At 66.1% G+C, this 21,588-nt stretch overlaps 1 protein-coding gene across 2 annotated transcripts; it reads left to right on the forward strand.

Annotated features, from left to right (window-relative positions):
- Positions 1–1,801: 1,801 nt before the first annotated feature.
- FURIN (furin, paired basic amino acid cleaving enzyme) lies at positions 1,802–21,505 on the forward strand. Of its 2 annotated transcripts, none has more exons than XM_055716047.1 (16): positions 1,802–2,027; positions 6,997–7,377; positions 12,699–12,797; positions 13,479–13,574; positions 14,161–14,289; positions 14,549–14,625; positions 14,992–15,080; positions 15,324–15,496; positions 16,455–16,667; positions 17,000–17,100; positions 17,235–17,338; positions 17,527–17,644; positions 18,598–18,777; positions 18,884–19,008; positions 19,411–19,527; positions 19,602–21,505. In XM_055716047.1, the coding sequence occupies exons 2-16, from the start codon at positions 7,198–7,200 to the stop codon at positions 20,168–20,170; spliced, it is 2,370 nt and encodes a 789-aa protein (XP_055572022.1). In that variant the 5' UTR covers positions 1,802–2,027; positions 6,997–7,197; the 3' UTR covers positions 20,171–21,505. The 2 variants fall into 2 exon arrangements, with proteins under 2 accessions (XP_055572022.1, XP_055572021.1); XM_055716046.1 differs by lacking the exon at positions 1,802–2,027 and adding an exon at positions 4,593–4,873.
- The last annotated feature ends 83 nt before the right edge of the window (positions 21,506–21,588 follow it).

Raw genomic sequence — 21,588 nt, forward strand, 5'->3', positions numbered from 1 at the left:
CACAGAGGCCATGTGGGTCAAGGCCAGCGCCGCACATGGCAGCCAGGAAACCCCAAAGCAAGCTTGCTTTTCCAGTTGAGTCAGTGCTGCAGCATGATCCCAAAGGAAGTGCAGGGAGGGAATTCTTTTCCTTTCAACATCCTTGGTTCTAGGCTGGGAGATGTCCCCCCAGGAGGATCTCATTCGGGAAGGGCAGACCCAGTACTGCCCCTCGTTGGGTCCCAGCGGTGGCTGCAGAGCCTGAGGCTGGCACAAAGGCAGGCTCTTTCCTAGGGGACTCTCCTCTCGCCCCAGCACCGGGACAATCCTGCTGGGCTGCAGGTGGTGGAGTGGCTGTCCCAGACATGGCGGGTCGTGTGGACCAAGCCCCTCACAGCACTGGCTGGCTGTGCCCAGCTGTCCTGGGCTCAGCCCTTGCTGTGGCACTGCGTGACAGCTCTCCCTGCAGTGCCCTCCACAACTGTCCCCCACAACCCCGGTTCTGCCCCAGGCAGAGCTGTGGGCTCCCTCCGGGCCCCCCCCTGCTTCAGTGTGTCGATGCAGCAGCTGGAGGAGCCAGGACAGCCCTGTTAGAGCTGTGCAGGGAGGAGGGACGGGGTGTGTGGCAGGACCCTGGTGCTGTGGGGCTCCTTTGGTGCCCTGTAGCTTGTGGTTTGCCTTGACAACTGAGGCATTAGTAGCTTTATAATCCTACAGCAACTGCAGGTCCCAGCCTTACTCAGGAATGAGCAAGAGCTCATTTGTGTTTCTGGCCTTTATGCCCAGGTGGCAATTAGAGCTCCCGCTCTGTGTTCGATCATCTGATGAGATACTAATCTTGAGGGTTATCACAGTGTGTTCCCACCTAGTGAGTCCTGTGCCACCATGGCAAGGAGCAAGCTTTGACAGGGGACTCGGTGAAACAATTAGACACACCAGTTAAAGGAAAGCTTGGGAATTGCACACAAAGCACCTAATGTCCTGTTCAGGTGAAGCAAAAATAAAGACCTCGGCAAACAGGGAAATGCTTTCGCAGCCTGGCTCAGTTCTGTGACCGCAGGCATTGGAGGCCGTGGTGAAAGGCAGCCCTTGGCCTGCAACGTGTCTTCTCAGCCCTGTGTCCCCCCGAGAGGCACAGCCAGGCTGGAGAAGCCAAATGCCAGCATTGCCCCTCGAGCTGGTGCTGCGGGAGCCATGGGGGGACCCAGCCCCGTAGGCGGGGGTGCAGGAGGTCTCCCCAGGCAGTTTGCGGGGCTGAGCCCCCTGTTCCCAGGGCGGTGCGAGGCTGACTGGTGGGAGAAGTCCAGAGCACGACCAGTGCCCAGCACAGGCCAGCCTGCTCCCCGCTGCTCTGCCAGCTTGCTGGTGAAAACCTGTGCCGGACAGGCTTCGGGCTAGACTGGTGTGCTCGTATCTGTCAGGACCCCCTCCCTGCCCCATCGAAGGCCATGGGCAATTGGGGCTTTTCCTGAAGGGCCACCGGTGGGCTCTCTACCCTGGTGTTCCCTGCACACGCGTGCTTGTGTCACTTGTGTGGAGCCCCCCAGCTGCTGCAGGCCCCGTACGGTGCTGGGGCCGGGCTAAGGTGTCCCTGTACCTGCAGAGCCGCAGTCACAGGGGGCCAGGCGACGGCAGGGTGTGACGCCGCAGCCCAGAGCAGGGGCAGTGCTGTGGCAGGCCCTGGGTCAATACCTTGGCAGCGTTACAGCTGCTGATGACAAAGTCAGAGGCAGATAAAGTTACAGAACCACCCCGAGCTGCTGCTGTTTGTGTCTGCAGCTGTACCGCAGGGCAAGGTCAGGCTGTTTGGGCTGAGTCTTGAGTCCCCTGTGTGTGACCGCAGCGAGATGTTGTGTCTGGGAGTGTGGCCATGAACAGAGCCTCCGGGGCCGGTGGGACCCTGCGGAGCGCAGCTCCTGGCTGGGCCGCGGCAGTCCTGGCACCGGGGCCTTCCCGGGAGCCTGCCGGTACCGTCCAGTGGTGAGGAGAGGGGCTGGAGAGATTCCAGGGAAAGGGGACAGCAACCGGAGCGTCAGGAGAGGGTACAGGTGGGTGAAGGGAAGGGGGCTGGGGAAACGTTCGCAGCACAGCAAAGGGGCTGCAGGCTCACCCCTGCCTGCGCCAGCACCAGGGCAGGTTGCTGCGCTCCAGGTAAACATTAAGTTACTGATTTAGTCCCTCTGGCTGTCCCCTGCCTGCCATTGCTGCCCCTTATTTGATTTTCTCCACTGTTTGAGGGCCCTCTGCCCTTCCTCTGCTGGTTCCCCACTCACCGGTCTGTCGCAGGGCAGCGGCACTGCTGCAGTCCTGCTGCAACCCCGAGCCCCCCCCAGCCTGGGGGTGCCTGCAGGCAGGGGTGCAGCCCCATTGCCACTCTGCCTCCCAGAAAGCTTGGGCAGATGGGCAGTTGCATCACTGTAGGAGCTTGTGCAATCTCTGCAACCCGAAAGCCAAAAATTGACCTGATTTTTCCATGAAAGTAGGTTTCTATTGATTGCGTGTGCTGTCAGGCCATGCTGCATCGTGTGCTTGGTGCAGAGGAGCACGGGGGGGTGTCTCCCCCCTGGCCCTGGTGAGCAGGATGCCTACAGCGTGGGCTCCAGGGAAGTTACAGGACATCACCTGGCTAGGAATGCCTTGTGGGGAGCTGCTGGCTGGCTTGCAGTAGTGCGCTGCCGGTGTGCCGGGAGTTGCTGCATGGGGCAGCTTGCTCTTGGCCACTACCCGGGAGCATGCTGATGCCTCCAGGACAGCTGAATGTCCAAGAGGATGGTTCGTGGTTGTGGGAGACGTGGCTGCTGTAGCTGCTTAACCTCCTTGCTGCCCCACAGGCAGGGGCTGACGAAAGGGATGCCAGGCAGCCCTGTAAGGTGTGGGGGGCGCAGCAGGCAGCCCTGCTCCTTGCTCTGTCGGCCCTTGGCCCCGGGGCACTGCTGGGCAGGCAGATCCTGATCATGTCCCTGGCTTTGTGCCACGAGCCAGGTGCTCCCGGGTTACAGGCGTTGTCTTTGGCAGGTGTGCGGGGTCAGCGTGCGGGTCCAAAGCCAGTAATTTATGTAAGAGAGATGTTCTTCCTGCCTGCCCGCCCTGCGGCACCGAGATAAGCCCCGTGGTGACAAGGGCCCTTTGTCAGCTCTTCTCCCCAGGGTGACATGTCACTGGGGCCAGGTGCAACAGCTTGTCATCTGTGGGGACACAGCCGCCAGCGCCTAAATGATGCACCCAAAGATAAGGTGTGTGGGTGGGGGGAGGCAGCCTGCCCACCACCCTCTCTCCCACCACGGGGCCAGGGTCTGGCTCAGGACCTGCCCCCAGCGTGGGTCCCCGCCATATAACTGTGGGGTGCTGCCGGCTCGCCTGTGCATCCCGATGCTGGCCTGGGGACGACTCCCGACCAGGCTGCGGTGGTCTGGGGGTGAGTGCCATGTGTCCGTGGGGTACCGGGGCCCCCCACCCCGGGCTGCCTGGTGGGACCATGGTCCCAGAGGGTGGTCGTGGGGTACTGCAGCCCCTGCGGCTAGTGGTCTTCAGCAGCAGCTCTCGGGGCCGCCACTGGGGTCAGTGGCTGCCCCTGGGGCGGTGCAGCAGCCAGGTGTCCGCCCTGCAGAACTAACCCACTTTAGAAGAGAAACCTGCCCTGTGCCAGATTTTCTGGGCTGTTCTCAGCATCTCAGTTACCAAGGTGACTGTTTCCTGTGCGATTGCTAATGCTTCATGATCTTGATCATGATATCCGAGTGACTTCCTTTCCTCTGTAAGGAGCCGGAGGACCCGCTCCTGCCCGGGGCTGCCCAGAGCCCTGCTGGGGTGTGGAGAATTCAGGTCAGTTTGGGTTCTGCTGCTTTTGCTTTTTGCGCTTGACCCGGCTCTTGCATTGCTCTTGATGTGGCCCCACACACGCGACGGCCAAGAGCATGTCGTTCTTCACAAATGACCGAAGCCGAGATGAGCCGCAATTCACTTCTCACCTTTTCTCCTTGGTGGAAAACCTCTCTCCTGCAACCTGAAACTGGGCTGATGGATTTTCCTTGTGTTGCTGCTCTCCAGACAGTTTTCCATCAGGCTGCCGGCCCCTGGGACCGAGCCCCCACAACATGGGACTTTGCGGGAAGGCCAGTGCTGTTCCCGTTGGCCTGCTTGGGGGACCCCCTGCTCCGGTGGCTGCCGGGGCTGGAACGGGCCGGTGTGGGCAGGTTTGTGCCTGGCCACCCCGTGTCGCAGTGACCCGGTGTGTGCCACGCCGGGCGCGCGGGAACGCGAGACGGGGCGTCTTCTGAGTGCCCGTCTCTGTGGGTGCCCTCGCACCCCTGGTCGCTGCCCGGGACCGCGGGCGTCTGGGATCTCTCGGGGCAGATCCGGGGCTCCCGCTCGCACTGGCACGGGTTGGCACCGGCAGCCCCATGCTGGGAGGGGGAGAGGCGGCGCTGAGCCCCGGGCCGTGCCCGGTGCCGCTGGGGGGGTGTCCCCAGACGGGGGCGAGCGGTGCGCCGGAGGGTGCCGTGCCGGGGGCCGGGCGCTGCGGCGGGCGCGGAGCTGGCGGCGGCGGCGGCGGCGGCGGCGGGGCGGGCGGGGCGGGCGGCGGTGACGGCATCCGGCGGCGCCCGGCGGAGCGGCGGCCGTGCCGCGCCGTGCCGGGCTGCGCCGGGCCGAGCGGAGCCGGGCAGGGCCGAGCGGGGCCGGTCGGTCGGTGCGGGGCCGGTCGGCGCGGGGCGGGGCGGCGGGCGGCGCTGACAGCTGCTCGGCGTAAACAAGCGGCCCCGCCGGCCGCCCCGGCCGCCCCTGCCTGGGCCGGGCCCGGCTCCGGGGCGGGCGCTCCGGGCGCCCCGCGGCGTGACGCGGCGTCGCCGCCAGACGGGCCCGGCCGCCGGCGGGACGGGAGCGGGCAGGCCGCGCGGTAAGGGCGCGGGCGCGGCGGCGGGGACGCGGCCGGGGACGGGTTCGCCCCGCCGGCGCCGGCGGTTTGACAGCTGGGGCGGCCCCGGCCGGGCGGGGACCCCAGGCGGGGGCGGCCGGTGGCGCCGCGGGCCGGGCCGCCCCGGTAGCGGGGGAGGCTGTCCGGCGGCACGGGGGCCGCCCCGGCGGGGGGAGCGGGCGGGGTCCGCGCTCCGGGGCCGGCGGGGCCGCGGCCGCCGCGGGGAGCCGGGGGCGAGAAGGGAGCCGGGGCCTGGTGCCGCAGCACCCTCGGGGCTGCCCCCCGGCCCTGCCACTGGAGCCCCGGTGCCGGTGGGCACCGGGCAGGGGCCTGGCCGGCAGCTGCCCGCGTCTGCTGGGTGCCACGGGCGGTGTGGGGCCGAGGGCTCGCCGGTCCCCGCTGCAGCCCACCGTGCGGGGCTGGACTGCAGCTGCCCGGGCTGCCCCGTGCCTCGCCTTCCTTCCCCTCCTCCTCCCGGGGGTGAGCGGGCAGCACCGGGTGTGCGGCCGGGCCGAGCGGGCAGCCAGCTGGCCTGGGGAGGGCCAGGCCCGGCACCCCCCGGCCGGGGCCGGCCATAGCGCTGGCCCCTCATGGAGCGGGCATTGCCGGGCAGCGGGGCGGCTGCCGGCTTGGGCACGGCGAGGCAGAGGCAGCTGCCAGCCCAGGGACCTGTGGAGGGGCGAGGTGCTGGCACACAGGCCAGCCGTGGCAGACAGTGTCCCCTTGTGCCCTGCTGTTGCTCCCTCCACTCTTGCAGCAGCTTTTCCCCCTTCCCTGGGGGCTCAGGACCCTTTCCCGCAGGAAACTGGGCCCTGGCAGGACTGGGCTCCCATCCAGCCTCCGGTGGGTGCAGAATTTGGGACGTCGGGGCTCCCGGTGTCCCAGCAGGGTGGCCAGGCCCACAGCTGGCCGAGGTCTGGTCAATGAGGGATAGCCACAGCATGCCTGAATCGCGGCACTGTCTGTGCTGCAGCCTGCGGTGAGGGCTCCGGCGGCTGCCAGGAGCTGCTCTCCTCCCCTGGCAGCACCACAGGCTCCCTGCTCGCCGTGGCCGCTGCTCGCCGGAGGGGGATGGGGCTCCTCTGGGCAGTGCTGGCTCTCACCTTTCCTGCTGTCTCTGAAACACGACCAGATATTTCAGGGTCCCTGCGGAGCTCCGTGCATGGAGCTCGCACCGGCGCCATCGTGTCGCGGGCGCCTCTGACCTGGGTGCGTCAGTCCCAGCCCTGCTCCCCACCTGCCTTCCCCCCTTCTTGTGTTTTCCCTCCGACACGGTGTGAGCTGTCCACAGGCATCCCTGGGTGCGGGTCCCTGGGTGCGCACTGGAGGTGACGGTGTGCCTCTTTTCCTAGTCCCTGTGCCGGTTTCCTTTCAGTTGTGAAGATGAGTCACACCGGTGTCACCATGTTGTGCTCTGGAGGAAGGGCAGAGCTGAGCTGTTGAGGGTGACAGGCAGCTCGGTGCTTGACACTACTACCGGGCACTGCCTGGTCGCTCGCTCACTGTGGAGGTGCTGGGGCCAGGGGCTACCCAGAGAGCAAGGGCTCTCCCTGCCTTTCTTCCTCCCAGTCTCTTGTTTAGCTGGGGTTCCTCGCACAGCATCTGCGGGCGTCTCACCAGGTTTCCGCTTGGGACTGGAGAGACAGGATTCCCATCCCAATTGTTCCCAGCTCCATACCCAGACAGGCCCGTGCCGGTTGGAGAAGGGGCTCTTGTCCGCTGCAGAGCATGGCGGCAGGAGGCACGGCTGCCCTCGCCTTGCCTCTTCCCTCCTTTGGTGCTCTTCTTCCCTCCCAGTTTGTTTCATGTGTTTGTAAGCCCAGTGTAAGTACACATTGGGCAACAGGCAACGTAAACAGTGGCTCTGTGCTGGAAGCAGGAGCACGGGCAGGGGCAGGCATGCCAGGGCACCCTGCAGGGCCAGCTGCTGCTGTGGCTCCTGGGGGCCCCAGGTCACATCTGGCTGTCCATGAGCCATGGTGGGCAGCGCGTGCTGTGTGCCAAGGCCCCGGTGGCAGAGCCACAGCTTGGTCTGGCGGAGCCTGTGCTCCCTGGGTTTGAAGAGAGGCACCGCGGGGCCTGACCGCTCTTCCGTCTCTCTGCAGATCGTGCTGCTGTCCTGGACGGTCTGTTCCTGCTGCCTCTGGCCCAGCTGCTGCGGGCTCGGCCCCATGCTTGCGTGGGCTGAGCAGGGACCAGCGGGGCAGAGAGGCCGGCGCTCCTCGGGGTGCTGACGCGGGGAGGCTGCTGGACCTGCCGCTCCTGGGACCCTCCTGCTCCCCAGCTAGAGGAACCCCGATATTCTGATGGATCTGAGGCCCTGCTCGCTGCTCCTGCTCTGGACTCTGGTGGTTGCCCTCGCTCTCCTGGCCCAGGAGGTGCTGGCCCAGCATATTTACACCAACACCTGGGCTGTGCTCATCCCCGCAGGGCCCCAGGAGGCTGACAGAGTGGCCAGGAAGCATGGATTCCTCAACCTGGGCCCGGTAAGTCCTCTGCTTCCCTGTCCTCATGGAAGCAGCATCCTCTGCCACAGTCTGGATGGGCGCTGGGCTCAGCCCTGGAGCCAGCTCGGGGGCTGCTCTCTCTGGCAGCAGGGCGACTGTGTTCGTGCCCGTTCACTGAAGCCTTACCGCATGTGCTGTGTTGACTGAAGGGTGGTAATTAGCTGGATGGAGACAGGGCCTCTCCTCACCAATGGGATGGTCTGGTGGCATGGCATGATAGGACAGGGCGCACTGCCTGCTGGAGGGGGAAGAAGGAAAAGCCCATCCTAGTGTGAAAAAATTGGGAGTGCTGTGCATTGGTAGAGGAGGGGAGGGCTCCGGGTTCACGGTGGTGCTCCCTGCTGCAAGCTGCCCCACTGCGGCACAGCCTCGGCTCAGCTGGGGAGGCAACAGCACCTCCTGGGTGTCCCCAGAGCAGGTGGTCTGACAGCAGCCACGTGTCCTGGGCCCTAAACAGAAGGTGTCAGCAGGTTCCCACTGCTCTTTGCTTTCTCTGCCCTCATCCAGGGATGGGATGGCACACGTGGCTGTGTTGGGACCATTGCCTCCCTCCTGACAGTGGGGTGGGGAGAATGGGGTGACAGTGAAGGAACCGGGACCCCTTGTGTTCCCTGCAATCCTGGCTGTTCCCAGCCTTGTCCCCAGCGGGAGGAGTTCCCCAGTGCTGTCCTCCTGGCAGCCTTGGCATAGCCCAGCTGCCCTGTGCTCCAGGCCCCAGGCAGCTGGCTCTGCTTTCCCTGGCTGGCTGTGGGCTGTGCCCTCGCTGGTAGCCAGAGTGTTCCCAGGTCTGACTCTCGTAGCGGTGGTGTGAAAGCTGAGAGCCACCGGGGGGTGGCCAGGCTCCTGCTTGCCAGCGCAGTGCTGCAGGCAAGACATGTCTCTGTTGGCACACCACGTCTTGCAGGCCAGCACTTCTTGATGCCACCGTTGTAGTGTGATGCCACTGCCCCGTGCTCTCGGCACGGGCTGATCTGTGGGGCTTTTCTTCACCCTGTGCCACGGGCAGGGCTCTGGCCTCTGCGCTGGTGGCAGGTGGGGACTTTGCCGATGGAGCTGGCACCAGCACAGCTGTTGTGATCACAGAGGGGGCCAAGGGGATCCCATGGGAGTGGTTGCAGCCGGGCTGGCCCAGAGGAATGCCTCCCCACAGGCATGGGGAGCAGGACCAGTGCTGCTCCAGCAAGGTGAGGCTGGTACTGGCAGAGCAGAGCCCATGTGGCTCTGCCAGCCCTGGCTGGGCTGTCAGCATGCCTGGGGGTCTGTTGCCCCGACAGCAGGATGCTGCTGCCGGGCTGGGCTGGCTCTCCGGGAAGGAAGCAAGGAGCAAAATCCCAGAGGAAATTGCACAACTCATGGCTGCGGTGTCAGGACCTCGCTGTGAGCAGCTGCCGCGAGCCATGGCGGGCGGGGAAGGTGGCTGCTGCTGGAACCAGCGGGTGCCTTGTCCTGCCACCCAAAATGAGCCCTGCATGGGGCTGGGGGTGTGCAGGGCTCTGGGGACAGGGAGCCCTGAGTCTTCCAGGGCTTGTGCTGGAAGAGGGAACTCTGTGGGGGCTGGGGCCAGGTGTGGGGGCAATGGGGTGGCCTCATATAGGTGCTGTTTGGGTGGAAGTGTCTTAGAGCCAATGTCGGGGCAGAGGATGTGTCGGGCCAGGGCTGCTGCCGTGCAGAGGGGACTGGGAGAGTGGCCCAGGATGCGTCCCACTGGGCCAGGTCTGTGCCAAGACGCCTGGGAGCAGGGACAGGGCTGAGGTGCCATCATCCTGCTCCTGACAGCGTTTCCCGTTGTGCTGTGGTGCAGAGCCCCGTGGCCCAGGCCTGTTTGGGGTCCGTCCCTGGAGCTGTGGAGGCTCTGCACCAGCTCTGCCCAGCAGTGCTCACCTTCTACCCATGCTATTTGTTCTGCTGCCAGAGGCTGGCACCTCTGCCCCGGGCTCTCCCAGCCCACGGCAGAGCAGCGGTGAGGCAGCACCTGCAGGCAGTGCCCCGTGGGCTGTGGCAGCTTGGGCTGCGGCAGGAGCTGCTGGTCTGGGCATGTTTTCTCCCGTTCTGGAGCCTGTCCCAGTGTCTGTGCTGTGGGATGAAGCTTGGCTGGCCCAGGTAGCCCGCTCCCACAGAGGGGCCATGGTGGCCCAGTGGGAAAAGCAGGGCTGGAAGGAGCTGGGCTTTCCCTCCTGGGAGGTTTCTGAGCTGCTGTTCCTGGGGGGTGCGTGCCGCTGGGACAGGATGCGGCAGCCAAGCTGGAAGGGGGGGAGCTGGGTGCTTCTGGCAGTACCCCAGTGTGAGGCCCCCAGGGTCCTTATCTGAGAGGATCCTGGCCTCAGCATGGGCTCTGGACACTGTCCTCAGAGGCGTGCTGTCCTGGCGTACTCCCCGCTCCACCACTGCCTGCGGAGCGGGGCAGGCGGGCAGTCCCCTGGGCCAGCGGTGCCTCCAGCAGAGAGATGCCAGGACCCGCGTCTGATGCCAGCAGCCTTGAAGGGGACCCAAAGGACAGCGTGGGGCGGGCGGGGGTCAGAGGGGAGGGACAGATGCAGCAGCGAGGCGGGAGCACAGTGGTTCATGCTGTTGGGGCTGGTGCAGAGGAGGGGGCACAGCCGGGGAAGGGCCCAGCTGCTGGTGCCAGCCTTGGGCTGCGCTGGCAGGACACCGGCAGTGCCAGCCCAGGGAGGGGTGAGCGCTCCCACCTCCCATACCGCTGGGCTGCTGGTCCCCGCTAGCCCCCACTGCCACCTGGCATGTCACCCTGCTCCCAGGGACGCAGGTGGGAGCACGGGCAGCCTGCTGGCCGTGGGGCTGGCTGAAGTGGCTGGGGCAGGAGCCACGGGCTGGCACTGCTCTCCGTGGGATCAGCGCCGCCTGCCCTGGAGACGCACGGGGCTGGAGGGGCAGCTCTGCCCTTGCTGAGGACAGGGACTGTGGGGATTAGGGTGGAAGCGTGTGGGCTGGCTGGCTGCTGGATGCCACCACAGTGTCTGTGCAGACCTAATCCAGTCGGGTGACCAGACAGAGCCATGATGTACGTGCAGGAACAATCAGGGCTCTGTCCTTACCCCCGGAGGGGGTGACGGGGTGTTGGGGGAGGGTGGCTAGCTTTCCCCTCTGCCAGCCCAGTGCAGAGGCTTTCCTCCTCAGAACCTCCCCAAATGCTCTGAGCTACCGGGCATCCCAGGCTGTGCTGGGGGGATGCAGTGTGCCACGGGGAACAGGCCCAGATCTGTCCCCAGTGACTTTGGCGGTGCTGGAGGTACGATGCTGCTGTAACAGGCAGGACTGCAGCTCTGCAGCCGGCTGTGCCAGGGCTCCAGCTGCCTGCCCGTGCCCTCAGGGAAGGGGTGTAGAGCTGCAGGCCAAGTCCTGGCCTTTCCTTCGCCAGCCCAGGGCAGGAGCAGTGCCCAGCTGCCACTGGCACCACAGAGCGCAGCCCCACATCACAAGCACCACGTCCTGGGGAGCCGGCACCGTCTGTGGCTTCCCTGGATAACACCAGCTGGCGCAGCATGGGGTTGATTTGCCCGCTGCACTGTCCCCCACTGCAAGCTTGCTCCCCACCATGGCCCAAAGTCTGGGGGACACACACAGAAAGGAGTGAGGTTCTGAGCTGGCAGCCAGGGGCTTTGCCTGCCCCTTTCCTGGGGCCTGGTGTGTGCTGGCATGGTGTGAGCACCAGACTGCCCTGGCGATGGAGCCATGGACACAAGTCCTGACCCTGGTGCTGGGCTCCTGCTGTCTTGGGCTGCCATGAGTCAGGTCTGTTCCCTTTCCTGCCCACGGAGCAGCTGGTGCATGGGGGGCTGCGCTGTGGGGGGAGCACTGCGGAGCAGAGCGATTCCTTTTGGCAGGTGGGGGCTTAGCCTGCTGGTACACGGTGCTCCTTGAGCAGCGGTGGTGCAGGCCCGGCTCCAGGTGCTGGGATGTGTTTCCCTTCACCCCGAAGCTCCCCTGTGCTCCAGAGGGTAAGTGCACGACTTGGGGAGCTGCAGCCCAGATTTGCTGCCCTGGGGCTGAGGGTGCTGCTCTGCCGGGTGCACCTTTCCTCCCCTGCTCAGCCTTGGAGGCTGTGTGGCTGGCCAGGGTGGCAGCACATCTGCAGAGCTTTGATAAGCTTGTGGGGGTTCATTAGCTGCAATCAAACTGTTTTGCGGCAGCCTGGGGAGGCAGAGGGCGAGATGTCCTCCCCCTCGTGTTTGTTCCTGCAGCCCTTGCACCCAGCCCCCCAGGTGACGGCACAGCCTGGGCAGCTGGATCCTGCCCATGGTCACTGCCCAGGCTCTGTGGCTTCCAGGGAGACAGGGTGGGCGCTTGGCCCCTTCTCCCCTGCCCAGGCAGGCTGCTGGGCTGGGGACCCTGGGTGGCAGGGGTGGGACCGCCACGACCCAGCCAGCCTCTGGGATCTGCGGGAGCGGGTAAGGAAACAACAGCACCGTAGGGGGTTTGGGGTTTAAGTAACCGTCTGGGTGGATGCGTGGCCGCCTGGCCCAGCTGGGCTGTGCTGGAGTCTTGTCGTGCCCCTGCCCAGGCTGGGCTGTCCCGGCGTGCGTGGGAGCTGAGCTGGGCTTAGCGCAGCATGGCACCTCGGCTCGTGGCTGTCCCCAGCTGGGGTCGGACGCCTGCGTTCCCCACCTCATCTTGCTCAGCTGGAGCTGGCTGTGCCCCGAGGTAGAGACCAGCGCCGGGTGGGTGCTCCGGTGGGGTGCTGGCCTGGGGCACACGGGGAGCAGGGCTCTGCTAGCAGCCTGTCCGGAGGGGCAGAGGCTGGCTCAGACCCTCCCTGCTCTGGCTGGGGCTGCCTGGGGAGCAGGGCTGCAGGCTGCCCGGGACCCTCCTGCACCAGTAGCAGGGGGTGCTGGTTGACTCCAGAAGAGGAGCGGTGGGTTTGGCACCTGAGGTTGGTGCCTCTCCCAGGCTGGCTCCAAAAGGCCTGTCCCTCTCTGCCACCTGCAGCAGTGGAGTGGGCTGTGGCCGGGGAGCTTGGCGCTGCTGCCTGGGACCACCCTGCCAGGGCAGCAGCTTTGTTGGATAATTTGAGACTTAGTGCCATGCAGGGACCCACAGGAGGCTGAGGTGGGCAGAGGCTGTGGTGTTGTGGCCCCAGGGTCTCCCCAGCTGCCTTGTCACCAGCTGCTGCAGCCTCTCACAGGAGGTCCTGCCCTGTGCACCCAGACACAAGCCCCACCAACCACTCCAGAGTGGGGCCCAGTCTGCCCATGGCAGCCCTGGGGCTCGGGATTGCAGGTGCGGAGATGGGGAACTATGGAGAAGGGGCTCTCAAGTCCATCCTGCTCCTTTCTCTGTTGCAGATCTTTGGCGACTATTACCACTTTCGGCACAGCGGTGTGGTGAAGCGTTCCCTCTCACCCCACCAGCCCTGGCACAGCCGTTTGGCCAGGGAACCGCAGGTACCTGCAGCAGGGGGGCCTTGCCCGCCATGCGTGGGGGGCCTGGCTTTGGGCCTGGGCACTTCACACTGGCATGTGAGCCGGTGCTGGGCACAGGATGGAGCTGAGCTGCCTTGAACCGTCCCTGGCATCGAGGCCCTTGGCAGAGCCAAGTGGGAGCCCAGCACGTGGCCGGCAGGGGCAGGGGGGCAGTGGAGCCAGCGCCACTGGCCTGTGGGCTGCTGTGGGCCCAGGGCACGGGGCAGCCTGCGCTCCCTGGAGGGTTCTCAGCCCTCGTACATGGGACAAGGTGCGCAAGGGCAATGCCAGCAGTGCCAGATCGCTGTGTGGCAGGGCTGCCGTGATCTCTGTCCCCTGGCGCTGGCCCAGGGGCCTGGCAGGCTGGCAGCAGAGCTGGGTGTGCAGCGTGTCACAGCAGCTGGCAGGCTTTTGGCAGCCCGCTGCTCGGCAGAGCTCTGTGCTGTGACCTGCCCGCTCCGCTGGAGCGCAGCCTGTCGCGGGACACCCTGGCCAGGAGGGATGGTCTGGGTGCTGCTGTAGCTCTGGGGGGGTCAGATACTCTGCCAGCCCAGGGGTGGCTGTGAGCTCCCCAGGGAGAGCCCCTCTGGGCAGGCTGCTGGCTGTGGGGCAGGGTGTCTGGGGAGCTGCTGGCATGGGCATGAGCTGCTTCTCTGTCCCCAGGTACAGTGGCTGGAGCAGCAGGTGGCAAAGCGCAGGACCAAGCGAGACATTTTCATGGAGCCCACAGACCCCAAGTTCCCGCAGCAGTGGTATCTGGTGAGTGCAGGGCAGGGGCTGCACGCTGCCGGGCAAGGAGGGGAGCCATGCAGCCACAATAGCGGGTGTGAGTTCTGGGGATGCAGACGTGGCAGCCAAGGCACTGCTGCCAGCCAGTCTGGCAGGGAGGAGGAGGAAGAGGAGGAAGGCCTGAGGCAGCCACCTGGTGCTGTGTGTCAGGGGGCACCCCAGGGAAGAGACCATGCTCGCGGAGCTGCGGCTCCCTGCTGGGTTGCTGACAGGGCTGGGGAGAGCCCCGGGCTGGACTAGGGGGGAGCAGCCCCTTGCCGGGCCCAGAAGCAGGGTCTGTGCCTGTCTGCATCGTCGAGCTCAGGCAGAGCCGTGTTTGGGGGGCCCAAGCACAGCCTGCGGCTCGGTCTCATTTCCGAGTGGCCCTCCCGGCTGGCTGTGCCCAGCCCTCTGCGCCCAGGTCCCCGGGGGCTTCCTCATTCCCATGTCACAGCAGAGCAGGGTGAAGGCTGCCTCTTGCCCTCCTGTAAGCCAGGGCTGGGAGGGGTCCAGGCACACCCCCGCTGCAGTGCCAGCAGCTGGGTGCAGCTCCTATTGCGAGGGCTTCTCTTGGCAGTACAACACCAACCAGCGGGACCTGAATGTGCGTCAGGCCTGGGAGCAGGGCTACACGGGCAAGGGTATCGTGGTTTCCATCCTGGATGATGGCATCGAGAAGAACCACCCTGACCTGGAGGGCAACTACGTAAGTGTGAGGCAATGCTGCAGGACATTGTGCCATGCGAGCCTGTTTGGGTGGCTGTGGCTGCTCAGAGCAGCCCCGTTGCTGCGTGGTGGAGGGCCTGTGCCTGCTATGGCGGGACATGGAGGAAAGCGACGTAGTTGTGGAGCCTTCCCCCCTGCTCAGCTCGGCCTCAGGAGCATGGAGCACAGGTGTGGCCCCAGGATTGGTGGGGCTCAGTGGCCAAGGTGGACAGTCTCTAACTGCCAGATCTGTCTTCCAGGATCCAGGGGCGAGCTTTGATGTCAACGACCAGGACCCAGACCCACAGCCCCGCTACACGCAGATGAATGACAACAGGTGAGGCAGGAGGTAGAGGCAAGTGTGGCAGAGCCCAGCTATGGCAGGGTTTCAGCGGCAGTGCCATCCCTCATGGATGGCAGGAGCATGCACGGGTGGTGGCACATCTTTGCCCCATGGAGAAACCCCCTGACATCCTTTCTGATATGAGCAGCATCCTCTGGGGCTGCCCGGTGCCAGCGCAGGCCATTCAGTCCCCCCTGCCCTGGAGCAGAAGGGTAGACAGAGGAGCCCTGCAGGGCTTTTTGTCAGCTCTCTGGTTTGGGAGGGATGGGAAGCAGCTCAGGTGCTGGTTGCTGCAGCCAGTGCCCAGCCCTGTGCCCCTTGCGCCCCATCCAAGCATGCCTGGTCCTGTTTTGACTGCAGACACGGCACACGCTGCGCTGGGGAGGTTGCTGCTGTGGCAAACAATGGAATCTGTGGTGTTGGTGTGGCTTACAACGCCAGGATCGGAGGTGGGTGCCACCCTGCCCTGTGCCGAGAGCAAAGCCTGTGCTGGGCTCCGCGGGTGCCTCATGGCCGGAGGAGTGGGCTGTGCCCGGGGATCTCGGCGCTGCTGGCCAGGGCAGCCCTGTGATGGCTCGTGGCACAGGGTGGCAGCAGTGGATGGAGGGCTTTCGCCAGCGGCACCGCTGCCCTGAGGTGCGCGGCCACCCTGCCCCGTCCGGTCGCCCGTGACGTCTGCTCTCTGGCCCTAGGCGTGCGCATGCTGGATGGGGAGGTGACTGATGCTGTGGAGGCCCATTCCCTGGGCCTCAATCCCAACCACATCCACATCTACAGTGCCAGCTGGGGCCCCGAGGATGACGGCAAGACTGTGGATGGCCCGGCCCGGCTGGCAGAGGAGGCTTTCTTCCGAGGGGTCAGCCAGGTGAGCAGGAGAGTTTGCCAGGGGAGCGCCAGCTGAGCTCCTGCCCCTTCCCCCAGGTCTCCCTTGCTCTGCCTGCCCTGGTTGTTGTCCCGGCCCTCCCGGGATGAGCTGTCTTCCAGCCTATCTCCAGGATCAGGCTTTGTTGGTTTTTCCAGTTCTTCTTGTGTGATGGCCCTGAGTCAGGGCTCCTCCCGTGCGTGCGGGATGCTTCTCACACCTTTCTGAGCAGCCCCATGCTCCCAGCTGAGAGCTCCTGTGCAGCCCCGTGCCAGGCTGGTCTCTCCCTGCTCTCTGAAGCCCTGTGCTGGTTCCTGCCTGGTTTCACACCAGCCACTTGCCCTTGCTTCCTCCGCCTGTCTTTCCCCTGCTGTCCCCGTGTGCTGTTGGTGCAGCAGCCCGCATGGTTAGCTGTGCCCCATGTTCCACCTGGGATTCCCTGCGTGGAGAGACGCATGTGCTGTGCAAGGCATGCTGCAAACCCACCCCACTGTGCCACGCCAGCTCTGTCACAAACACAGCGAGTGGAGCTGTGGCTTTTGGGTACCGCGCCGCCGGTTGGGGCTGCTCTGCTGAGCTCCCGCAGCGCTGCCAGGCGGCTGCAAATCCCACACAGGCAGAGTCAGCCTGGGTGATTTCCAAGCAGAAAAAGGCATCGGTTCTTGGAAGGCCCTTCTGCCACCCAGTGCCTTACATGGTGGGGCAGCCCCCGTAGCCTCTGCAGAGGTGCTCTGTAGGCGTGGTGGTGGTGAGGGATGCAGCACTGCGTGCCCTGGCCAGTGGGCTGTGACCAGTGGTGTCCCTCAGTGTCCCAGCTGCATCTGCTCGGTCTTTCCCACTCAGGCTGCAAGAACCCTGGGGCCAGCACCATCTGCTTGTCCCCAGCTCCAGCCTGGGGCTTCCTGCCCTGCGGCAGCGTGGGTGGCACCGGCGCTGGCCCTCACCCTGCCTCTGTTGCTAGGGCCGAGGGGGGCTGGGCTCCATCTTCGTCTGGGCATCTGGGAACGGGGGCCGCGAACACGACAGCTGCAACTGTGACGGTTACACCAACAGCATCTACACGCTGTCCATCAGCAGCACCACGCAGTATGGTAACGTGCCCTGGTACAGCGAGGCCTGCTCCTCCACCCTCGCCACCACCTACAGCAGCGGCAACCAGAACGAGAAGCAGATTGTGAGTCGGGGCTGCGGTGTCTGCAGGCGTGGGGCTCGTGGGGGTGGGATGCGCCGCGAGTTGCATCTGCCCTGGGCATCCCTCTGGGGACCGAGTGGGATGTGGTGCTGGGAGCAGGGCTGGCCCCGCTGTGCCATGCTGCTGCCTGCCAGGTTGCTCCCAGGACTGCGGTCTCGTGAGCTGAGGGTTTCTGGAGCTCATGAGCTGCCCCAGGAGTGGTGGCTCTGCCTCGCCTCCTGCAGCCCTTGTGGGGACACAAGTCCCCAAGACCCCTCCATCCTGGACATGGCTGGTGCCCACAGCACCTCTTACCCCAGCACTCCTCCTTGCAGGTGACAACTGACCTCAGACAGAAATGCACCGAATCACACACAGGGACATCGGCCTCGGCGCCCCTGGCCGCTGGCATCATCGCCCTCGCCCTGGAAGCCAAGTAAGGGCAGGCACAGAGCAGGGCTGGGCTGGGGGCGGCCGTGCAAGCCCCACAAGGCAGCAATGCCTGGGCACGGACCTGCCTGGGGCTGGCAGGACCCGACGCTGGTGCCTGAGCCCCGTGTCTCCCTGCAGCAAGAACCTGACATGGCGGGACATGCAGCACCTGGTGGTGCAGACGTCGAAGCCGGCTCACCTCAACGCCAATGACTGGGTCACCAACGGCGTCGGCCGCAAAGGTACTGGGGTGCCAGGGATGGACCAGGGACCCCCATTCCTGCAGGCACTGCTAAGCTGAGGGTGCTGGGGCACAGCACCCTGGGGGGCAAAGGAAGCAGGAGGCCCCGGTGGGCTGCACAGCGTGGCCGGGCACACGTCCCCTGCCAGGGACCCCCGGGAGCAGCACTGATCCCATCTCTGTCCACAGTCAGCCACTCCTATGGCTATGGCCTGCTGGACGCGGGGGCCATGGTGAGCCTGGCCAAGAACTGGACCACGGTGGGACCTCAGAGGAAATGCGTCATCGACATCCTCACGGAGCCAAAGTAAGGGCTGCTGAGCCCAGGAGGGCATCGCCCAGCGTCCTACCCACGCATGGCCCCACACAGGAGCACAAGCACCTCTGGTTCCAGGGCGGGGAGTGGGGAGGGTCTCCAGGGCTGAGCTGCCCCCAGGACCCCAGACCATCCTCCTGTGAGAGCCTGGGGAGAGTTGGGGAAGGTGCCTTCCAGCTATCCAGTGCTGAGGTCGACTGCCGAGCTTGCCTGCTCCTGCTGGGGCCGGGCTGGGCGCAGCGGGGGTGCGGACGGGCTGGGGCACTGCGGTTTGGGAGCTGCCGGCACAGTCATCCCCAGACAGAGGGGCTTTTCAGGGGTCAGACAGAAGCTCCTTTTAGTCCCGCTTGGCTGCCCCTGCCACAGCGCAACATGTGCCGAGTCTCGTGTGCGGCCGGGGTGCTCCCTGGGGGCTCTCGGGGAGGTGGAGGGGGGCATCCCTGGGCACGGATGGAGCCACAGTCTGTGCCTGCTGCCCTGCTGCAGTCCCCCGGGACCTGCCCCTGCCCATCCTGAGCGGGCAGTCCTTGTGACCAGTGTCCTGTGCTGGCACCAGGGCTGGCGCTGCGGGGCGGGGGGCAGCTGCATACAAGCACCGGGATGGGATGTCTGTGCCCGTCCCATCCCTCCCTGGCCGCGCCGTGCAGGGTGTAGCTGGCCCAGCGGCGGGTGAAGAAAGGGCCCATTCAGGGCTGGCATGGGGAGGCGGCACCGGGCAGCGCGTGCTCGGCAGGGAACTGGGGCAGCCCTGTCTGCTGCCTGCACCCATCTGGGGATGGAGAGGAGGCACTGCCAGCTGTTGTGGGATCGATTCTCACTCCAGCTGCCCTGGGGCACAGCGCCCAGTTCCTAGGGCAGCCACAAAGCCCCGCGGTGGGGGCCAAGGCACCCTGTCACGTGCCCCCCAGGCTGGAACGGGGCTCACTGTTGCCTGTCCTCGGCAGGGACATTGGGAAGCGCCTGGAGGTGCGGCGGAAGGTGGACGCCTGCCTGGGGAAAGCCAACTACATCAGCCGGCTGGAGCACGCGCAGGCCAGGCTGACGCTGTCCTACAACCGGCGGGGGGACTTGGCCATCCACCTGGTCAGTCCCATGGGCACCCGCTCCACCCTCCTGGCTGCCAGGTAGGTGCCAGGCTGCAGGGCACCCCAGGGTGGCCCCCGGGCTGGGCTGGCACGAGGGTGGATTTGCGCGATGCTGGCACTCACCTCTCGCCCCCTCCTCACCCAGGCCTCACGACTTCTCAGCTGATGGCTTCAATGACTGGGCCTTCATGACAACGCACTCGTGGGACGAGGACCCCTCTGGGGAATGGGTGCTGGAGATCGAGAACACCAGCGATGCCAACAACTATGGTAGGGCTGGGCCAGCCTCACCCCCACTGCTGCTTCCCTCCAAGCCCAGGGTGGCCTGGAGCAGTATGGGCACCCACATGCCCCCGAGCTGAGGGGCTGGTGACACCTCCGATACGCTGCAGTGACCTGGCTGGGGAGAGGCTGGAGCTGGGCACATGGGGTGGGGACGCAGCTGCTCTGGAGAGGTGGGGGCCTGGGGCAGCAGGTGCCCCTCGTGCCAGCCGGCCCGGCCCACTGTCCCATGGGCAGCCCTGCACTGGGGGTGCTCTTCCAGGTGGTGGGCACAGCCCCCCTGTCCCCTGACAGCCCGTGGTGGGGGACCAGTGCCCCTCCCTGTGCCTGTCCCAAGTGCAGGTGGTCCGGCGGGCACGGTGGTGGTCCTCACCCCATATGTTGTTGCAGGCACGCTGACCAAGTTCACGCTTGTGCTGTACGGGACAGCCACCGACTCCCCCAGCCTTTCCAACCAGCTGGAGAGCAGCGGCTGCAAGACGCTGACCCCCAGCCAGACCTGCGTGGGTGAGTGTGGGGCGGGACGGGGGTGCAAGGCGCAGGCGGCCCCCCAGCCTGTGCTGACCCTGCCTTTCCCGCAGTCTGTGAGGAGGGGTACTACCTGCACCAGAAGAGCTGCCTGAAGCGCTGCCCTCCCGGCTTCGCGCCTGGCGTCCAGAACACACACTACAACCTGGAGAACAGCGTGGAGCCCATCGCGCCCCACCTCTGCCTGCCCTGCCACCCCTCCTGCGCCACCTGCGCAGGGCCCGGCCCCAACCAGTGCCTGACCTGCCCCGCGCACTCCCACTTCAGCAGCCTGGACCTCTCCTGCTCCCACCAGACACAGAGCAGCCGTGCATCCCCTGCCCTGGCAGACAGCGAGGGGCTGGCCGAGGCCCCTTCTCCAGCCAACCTGCCTGTCCTCATTGCCAGCCTCAGCTGTGTCCTCATCGTTGTCATCTTTGTCACTGTCTTTCTGGTGCTGCAGGCACGCTCAGGCTTCAGCCTGCGGGGCGTGAAGGTCTACGCCCTGGACAGCGGGATCATCTCCTACAAGGGGCTCCCCTCCGACATCTGGCAGGAGGAGGGCCCCTCCGAGTCGGACGGTGAGGAGTACGAGGCCCACAGCGAGAGGACTGCCTTCATCAGAGACCAAAGTGCCCTTTGATGAGCCCTCCCGCCCCTCCCTCCTCCCTGCCCAGCACCGCAGGGCCGGGGCAGGCGAGGCCGAGGGGCCCCGGACTCTGTCCCTGTCCCCCTCCCGCACCGCAGCCGCCCGGGGCTCCCTACCTACCGGCACCGTCCCTCAGCCCCGGCCTGGGCTGCCAGGCACGGCCCTGCTGGCACCGTCCCCAGCTCAGCACCGTCCCAGTCTTGCACCATCTCTCTTTGCCCCGCGTCCATCCTGCACCCCATGCTGGGGTGTTTGATGGCAGCAGGACCCCAGGCGCTCACTGGCCCTGCGCTGGCAGCTGTGTCCGCTGCCTGAGGTGGGCAGCTGCTGCTGGGGGTCATGTCAGTCCCCCAGGGTGGGGAGTGCGTGGGGTCCCTGGCTTGTCATTGCTCAGGCTGGGCTGGCCAGGGCAGGGGGGGCTCTGCCCCACCAGAGCTGAGCCCAGCCCGTGGCACGGCATGCACCTGCCCCTGCCGCCCGTGGCACCACCGGGCCGCTGCCTGCCTCCCTGGCTTGGCCCGCTGCCTCCTGGCTCCCCGCCACCTCCCGAGGGCCTGTCCGCCTCCACCCGTGCCCTTCAACAGCAATAATGGCCAGGCCTCAGCCTCTGCTGCCTGCTTGCCTGCTGCCTGCCCATCCTGCCGCAGCTGCTGCCTGCAGTGCAGACGGGCCCCCCCCCCCCCACCGGAGAGCGTGGGGCAGGGCAGCGCCTTCCCCGTGCCCAAGGCTCAGCCCCCCCAGCGTGGGCAGGGACCCCTCGCACAGAGCCCATGCTGCGGGGCTGCCCCGGCCCCTCGTGCTGTGCCCCTGGCCAGGGCTGTGCGTGCTGCTGGCAGGGGCAGTGGGGCAGCGCCCGTGTCTGCGCTGCCCGGCTCTGCCTGCACCCTGCCTGTGCTGGGCAGAGCCTGGTGTCCCTGCAGCCTCAGCCCCCAGAGCGCCCCTGCCCCCCAACGTGCCTTGCCCCCACTTGGTGACAATCCGTTCTGCTCCCCGCCGGAGCCCCCTCCCAGTGCCGCCTGCCCTCACTGCCCCTGCCCCATGGGCTGGGGGCCGGTGCCACGAGCCCCTTCACCGTCCGTTGCCGCACACCGGGGCCGTGGCACGGGCTTCTGCCCACCCCGTGCCAGCACCAGCCCCGGCCCGCCACGGACGGAGCTGCCGGCCGGGGGCCACAGGACTATTTTTCTATAATAACTTTTTGGTGCACAGTAATTTTTTCTTGTAATTTAATCAGCCGGGAGCTGCCTCCTGAGCCTGTTTTTAATTTAATGGATGTGGATATAACGCTAGAGAGACTGAGTTATTAAATGTTCAGAACTATGCAAACCAGCTCCGCTACCTGTGCTCTGTGCCCCAGCCAGGAGGGTGCCAGGCTGGGGGTCGCCACCCCATGCTGCAGCCCCCCGTGGGGT

The sequence above is a fragment of the Falco cherrug genome, chromosome 7, assembly GCF_023634085.1.
Source record: "Falco cherrug isolate bFalChe1 chromosome 7, bFalChe1.pri, whole genome shotgun sequence".
Lineage (NCBI taxonomy): Eukaryota > Metazoa > Chordata > Aves > Falconiformes > Falconidae > Falco > Falco cherrug.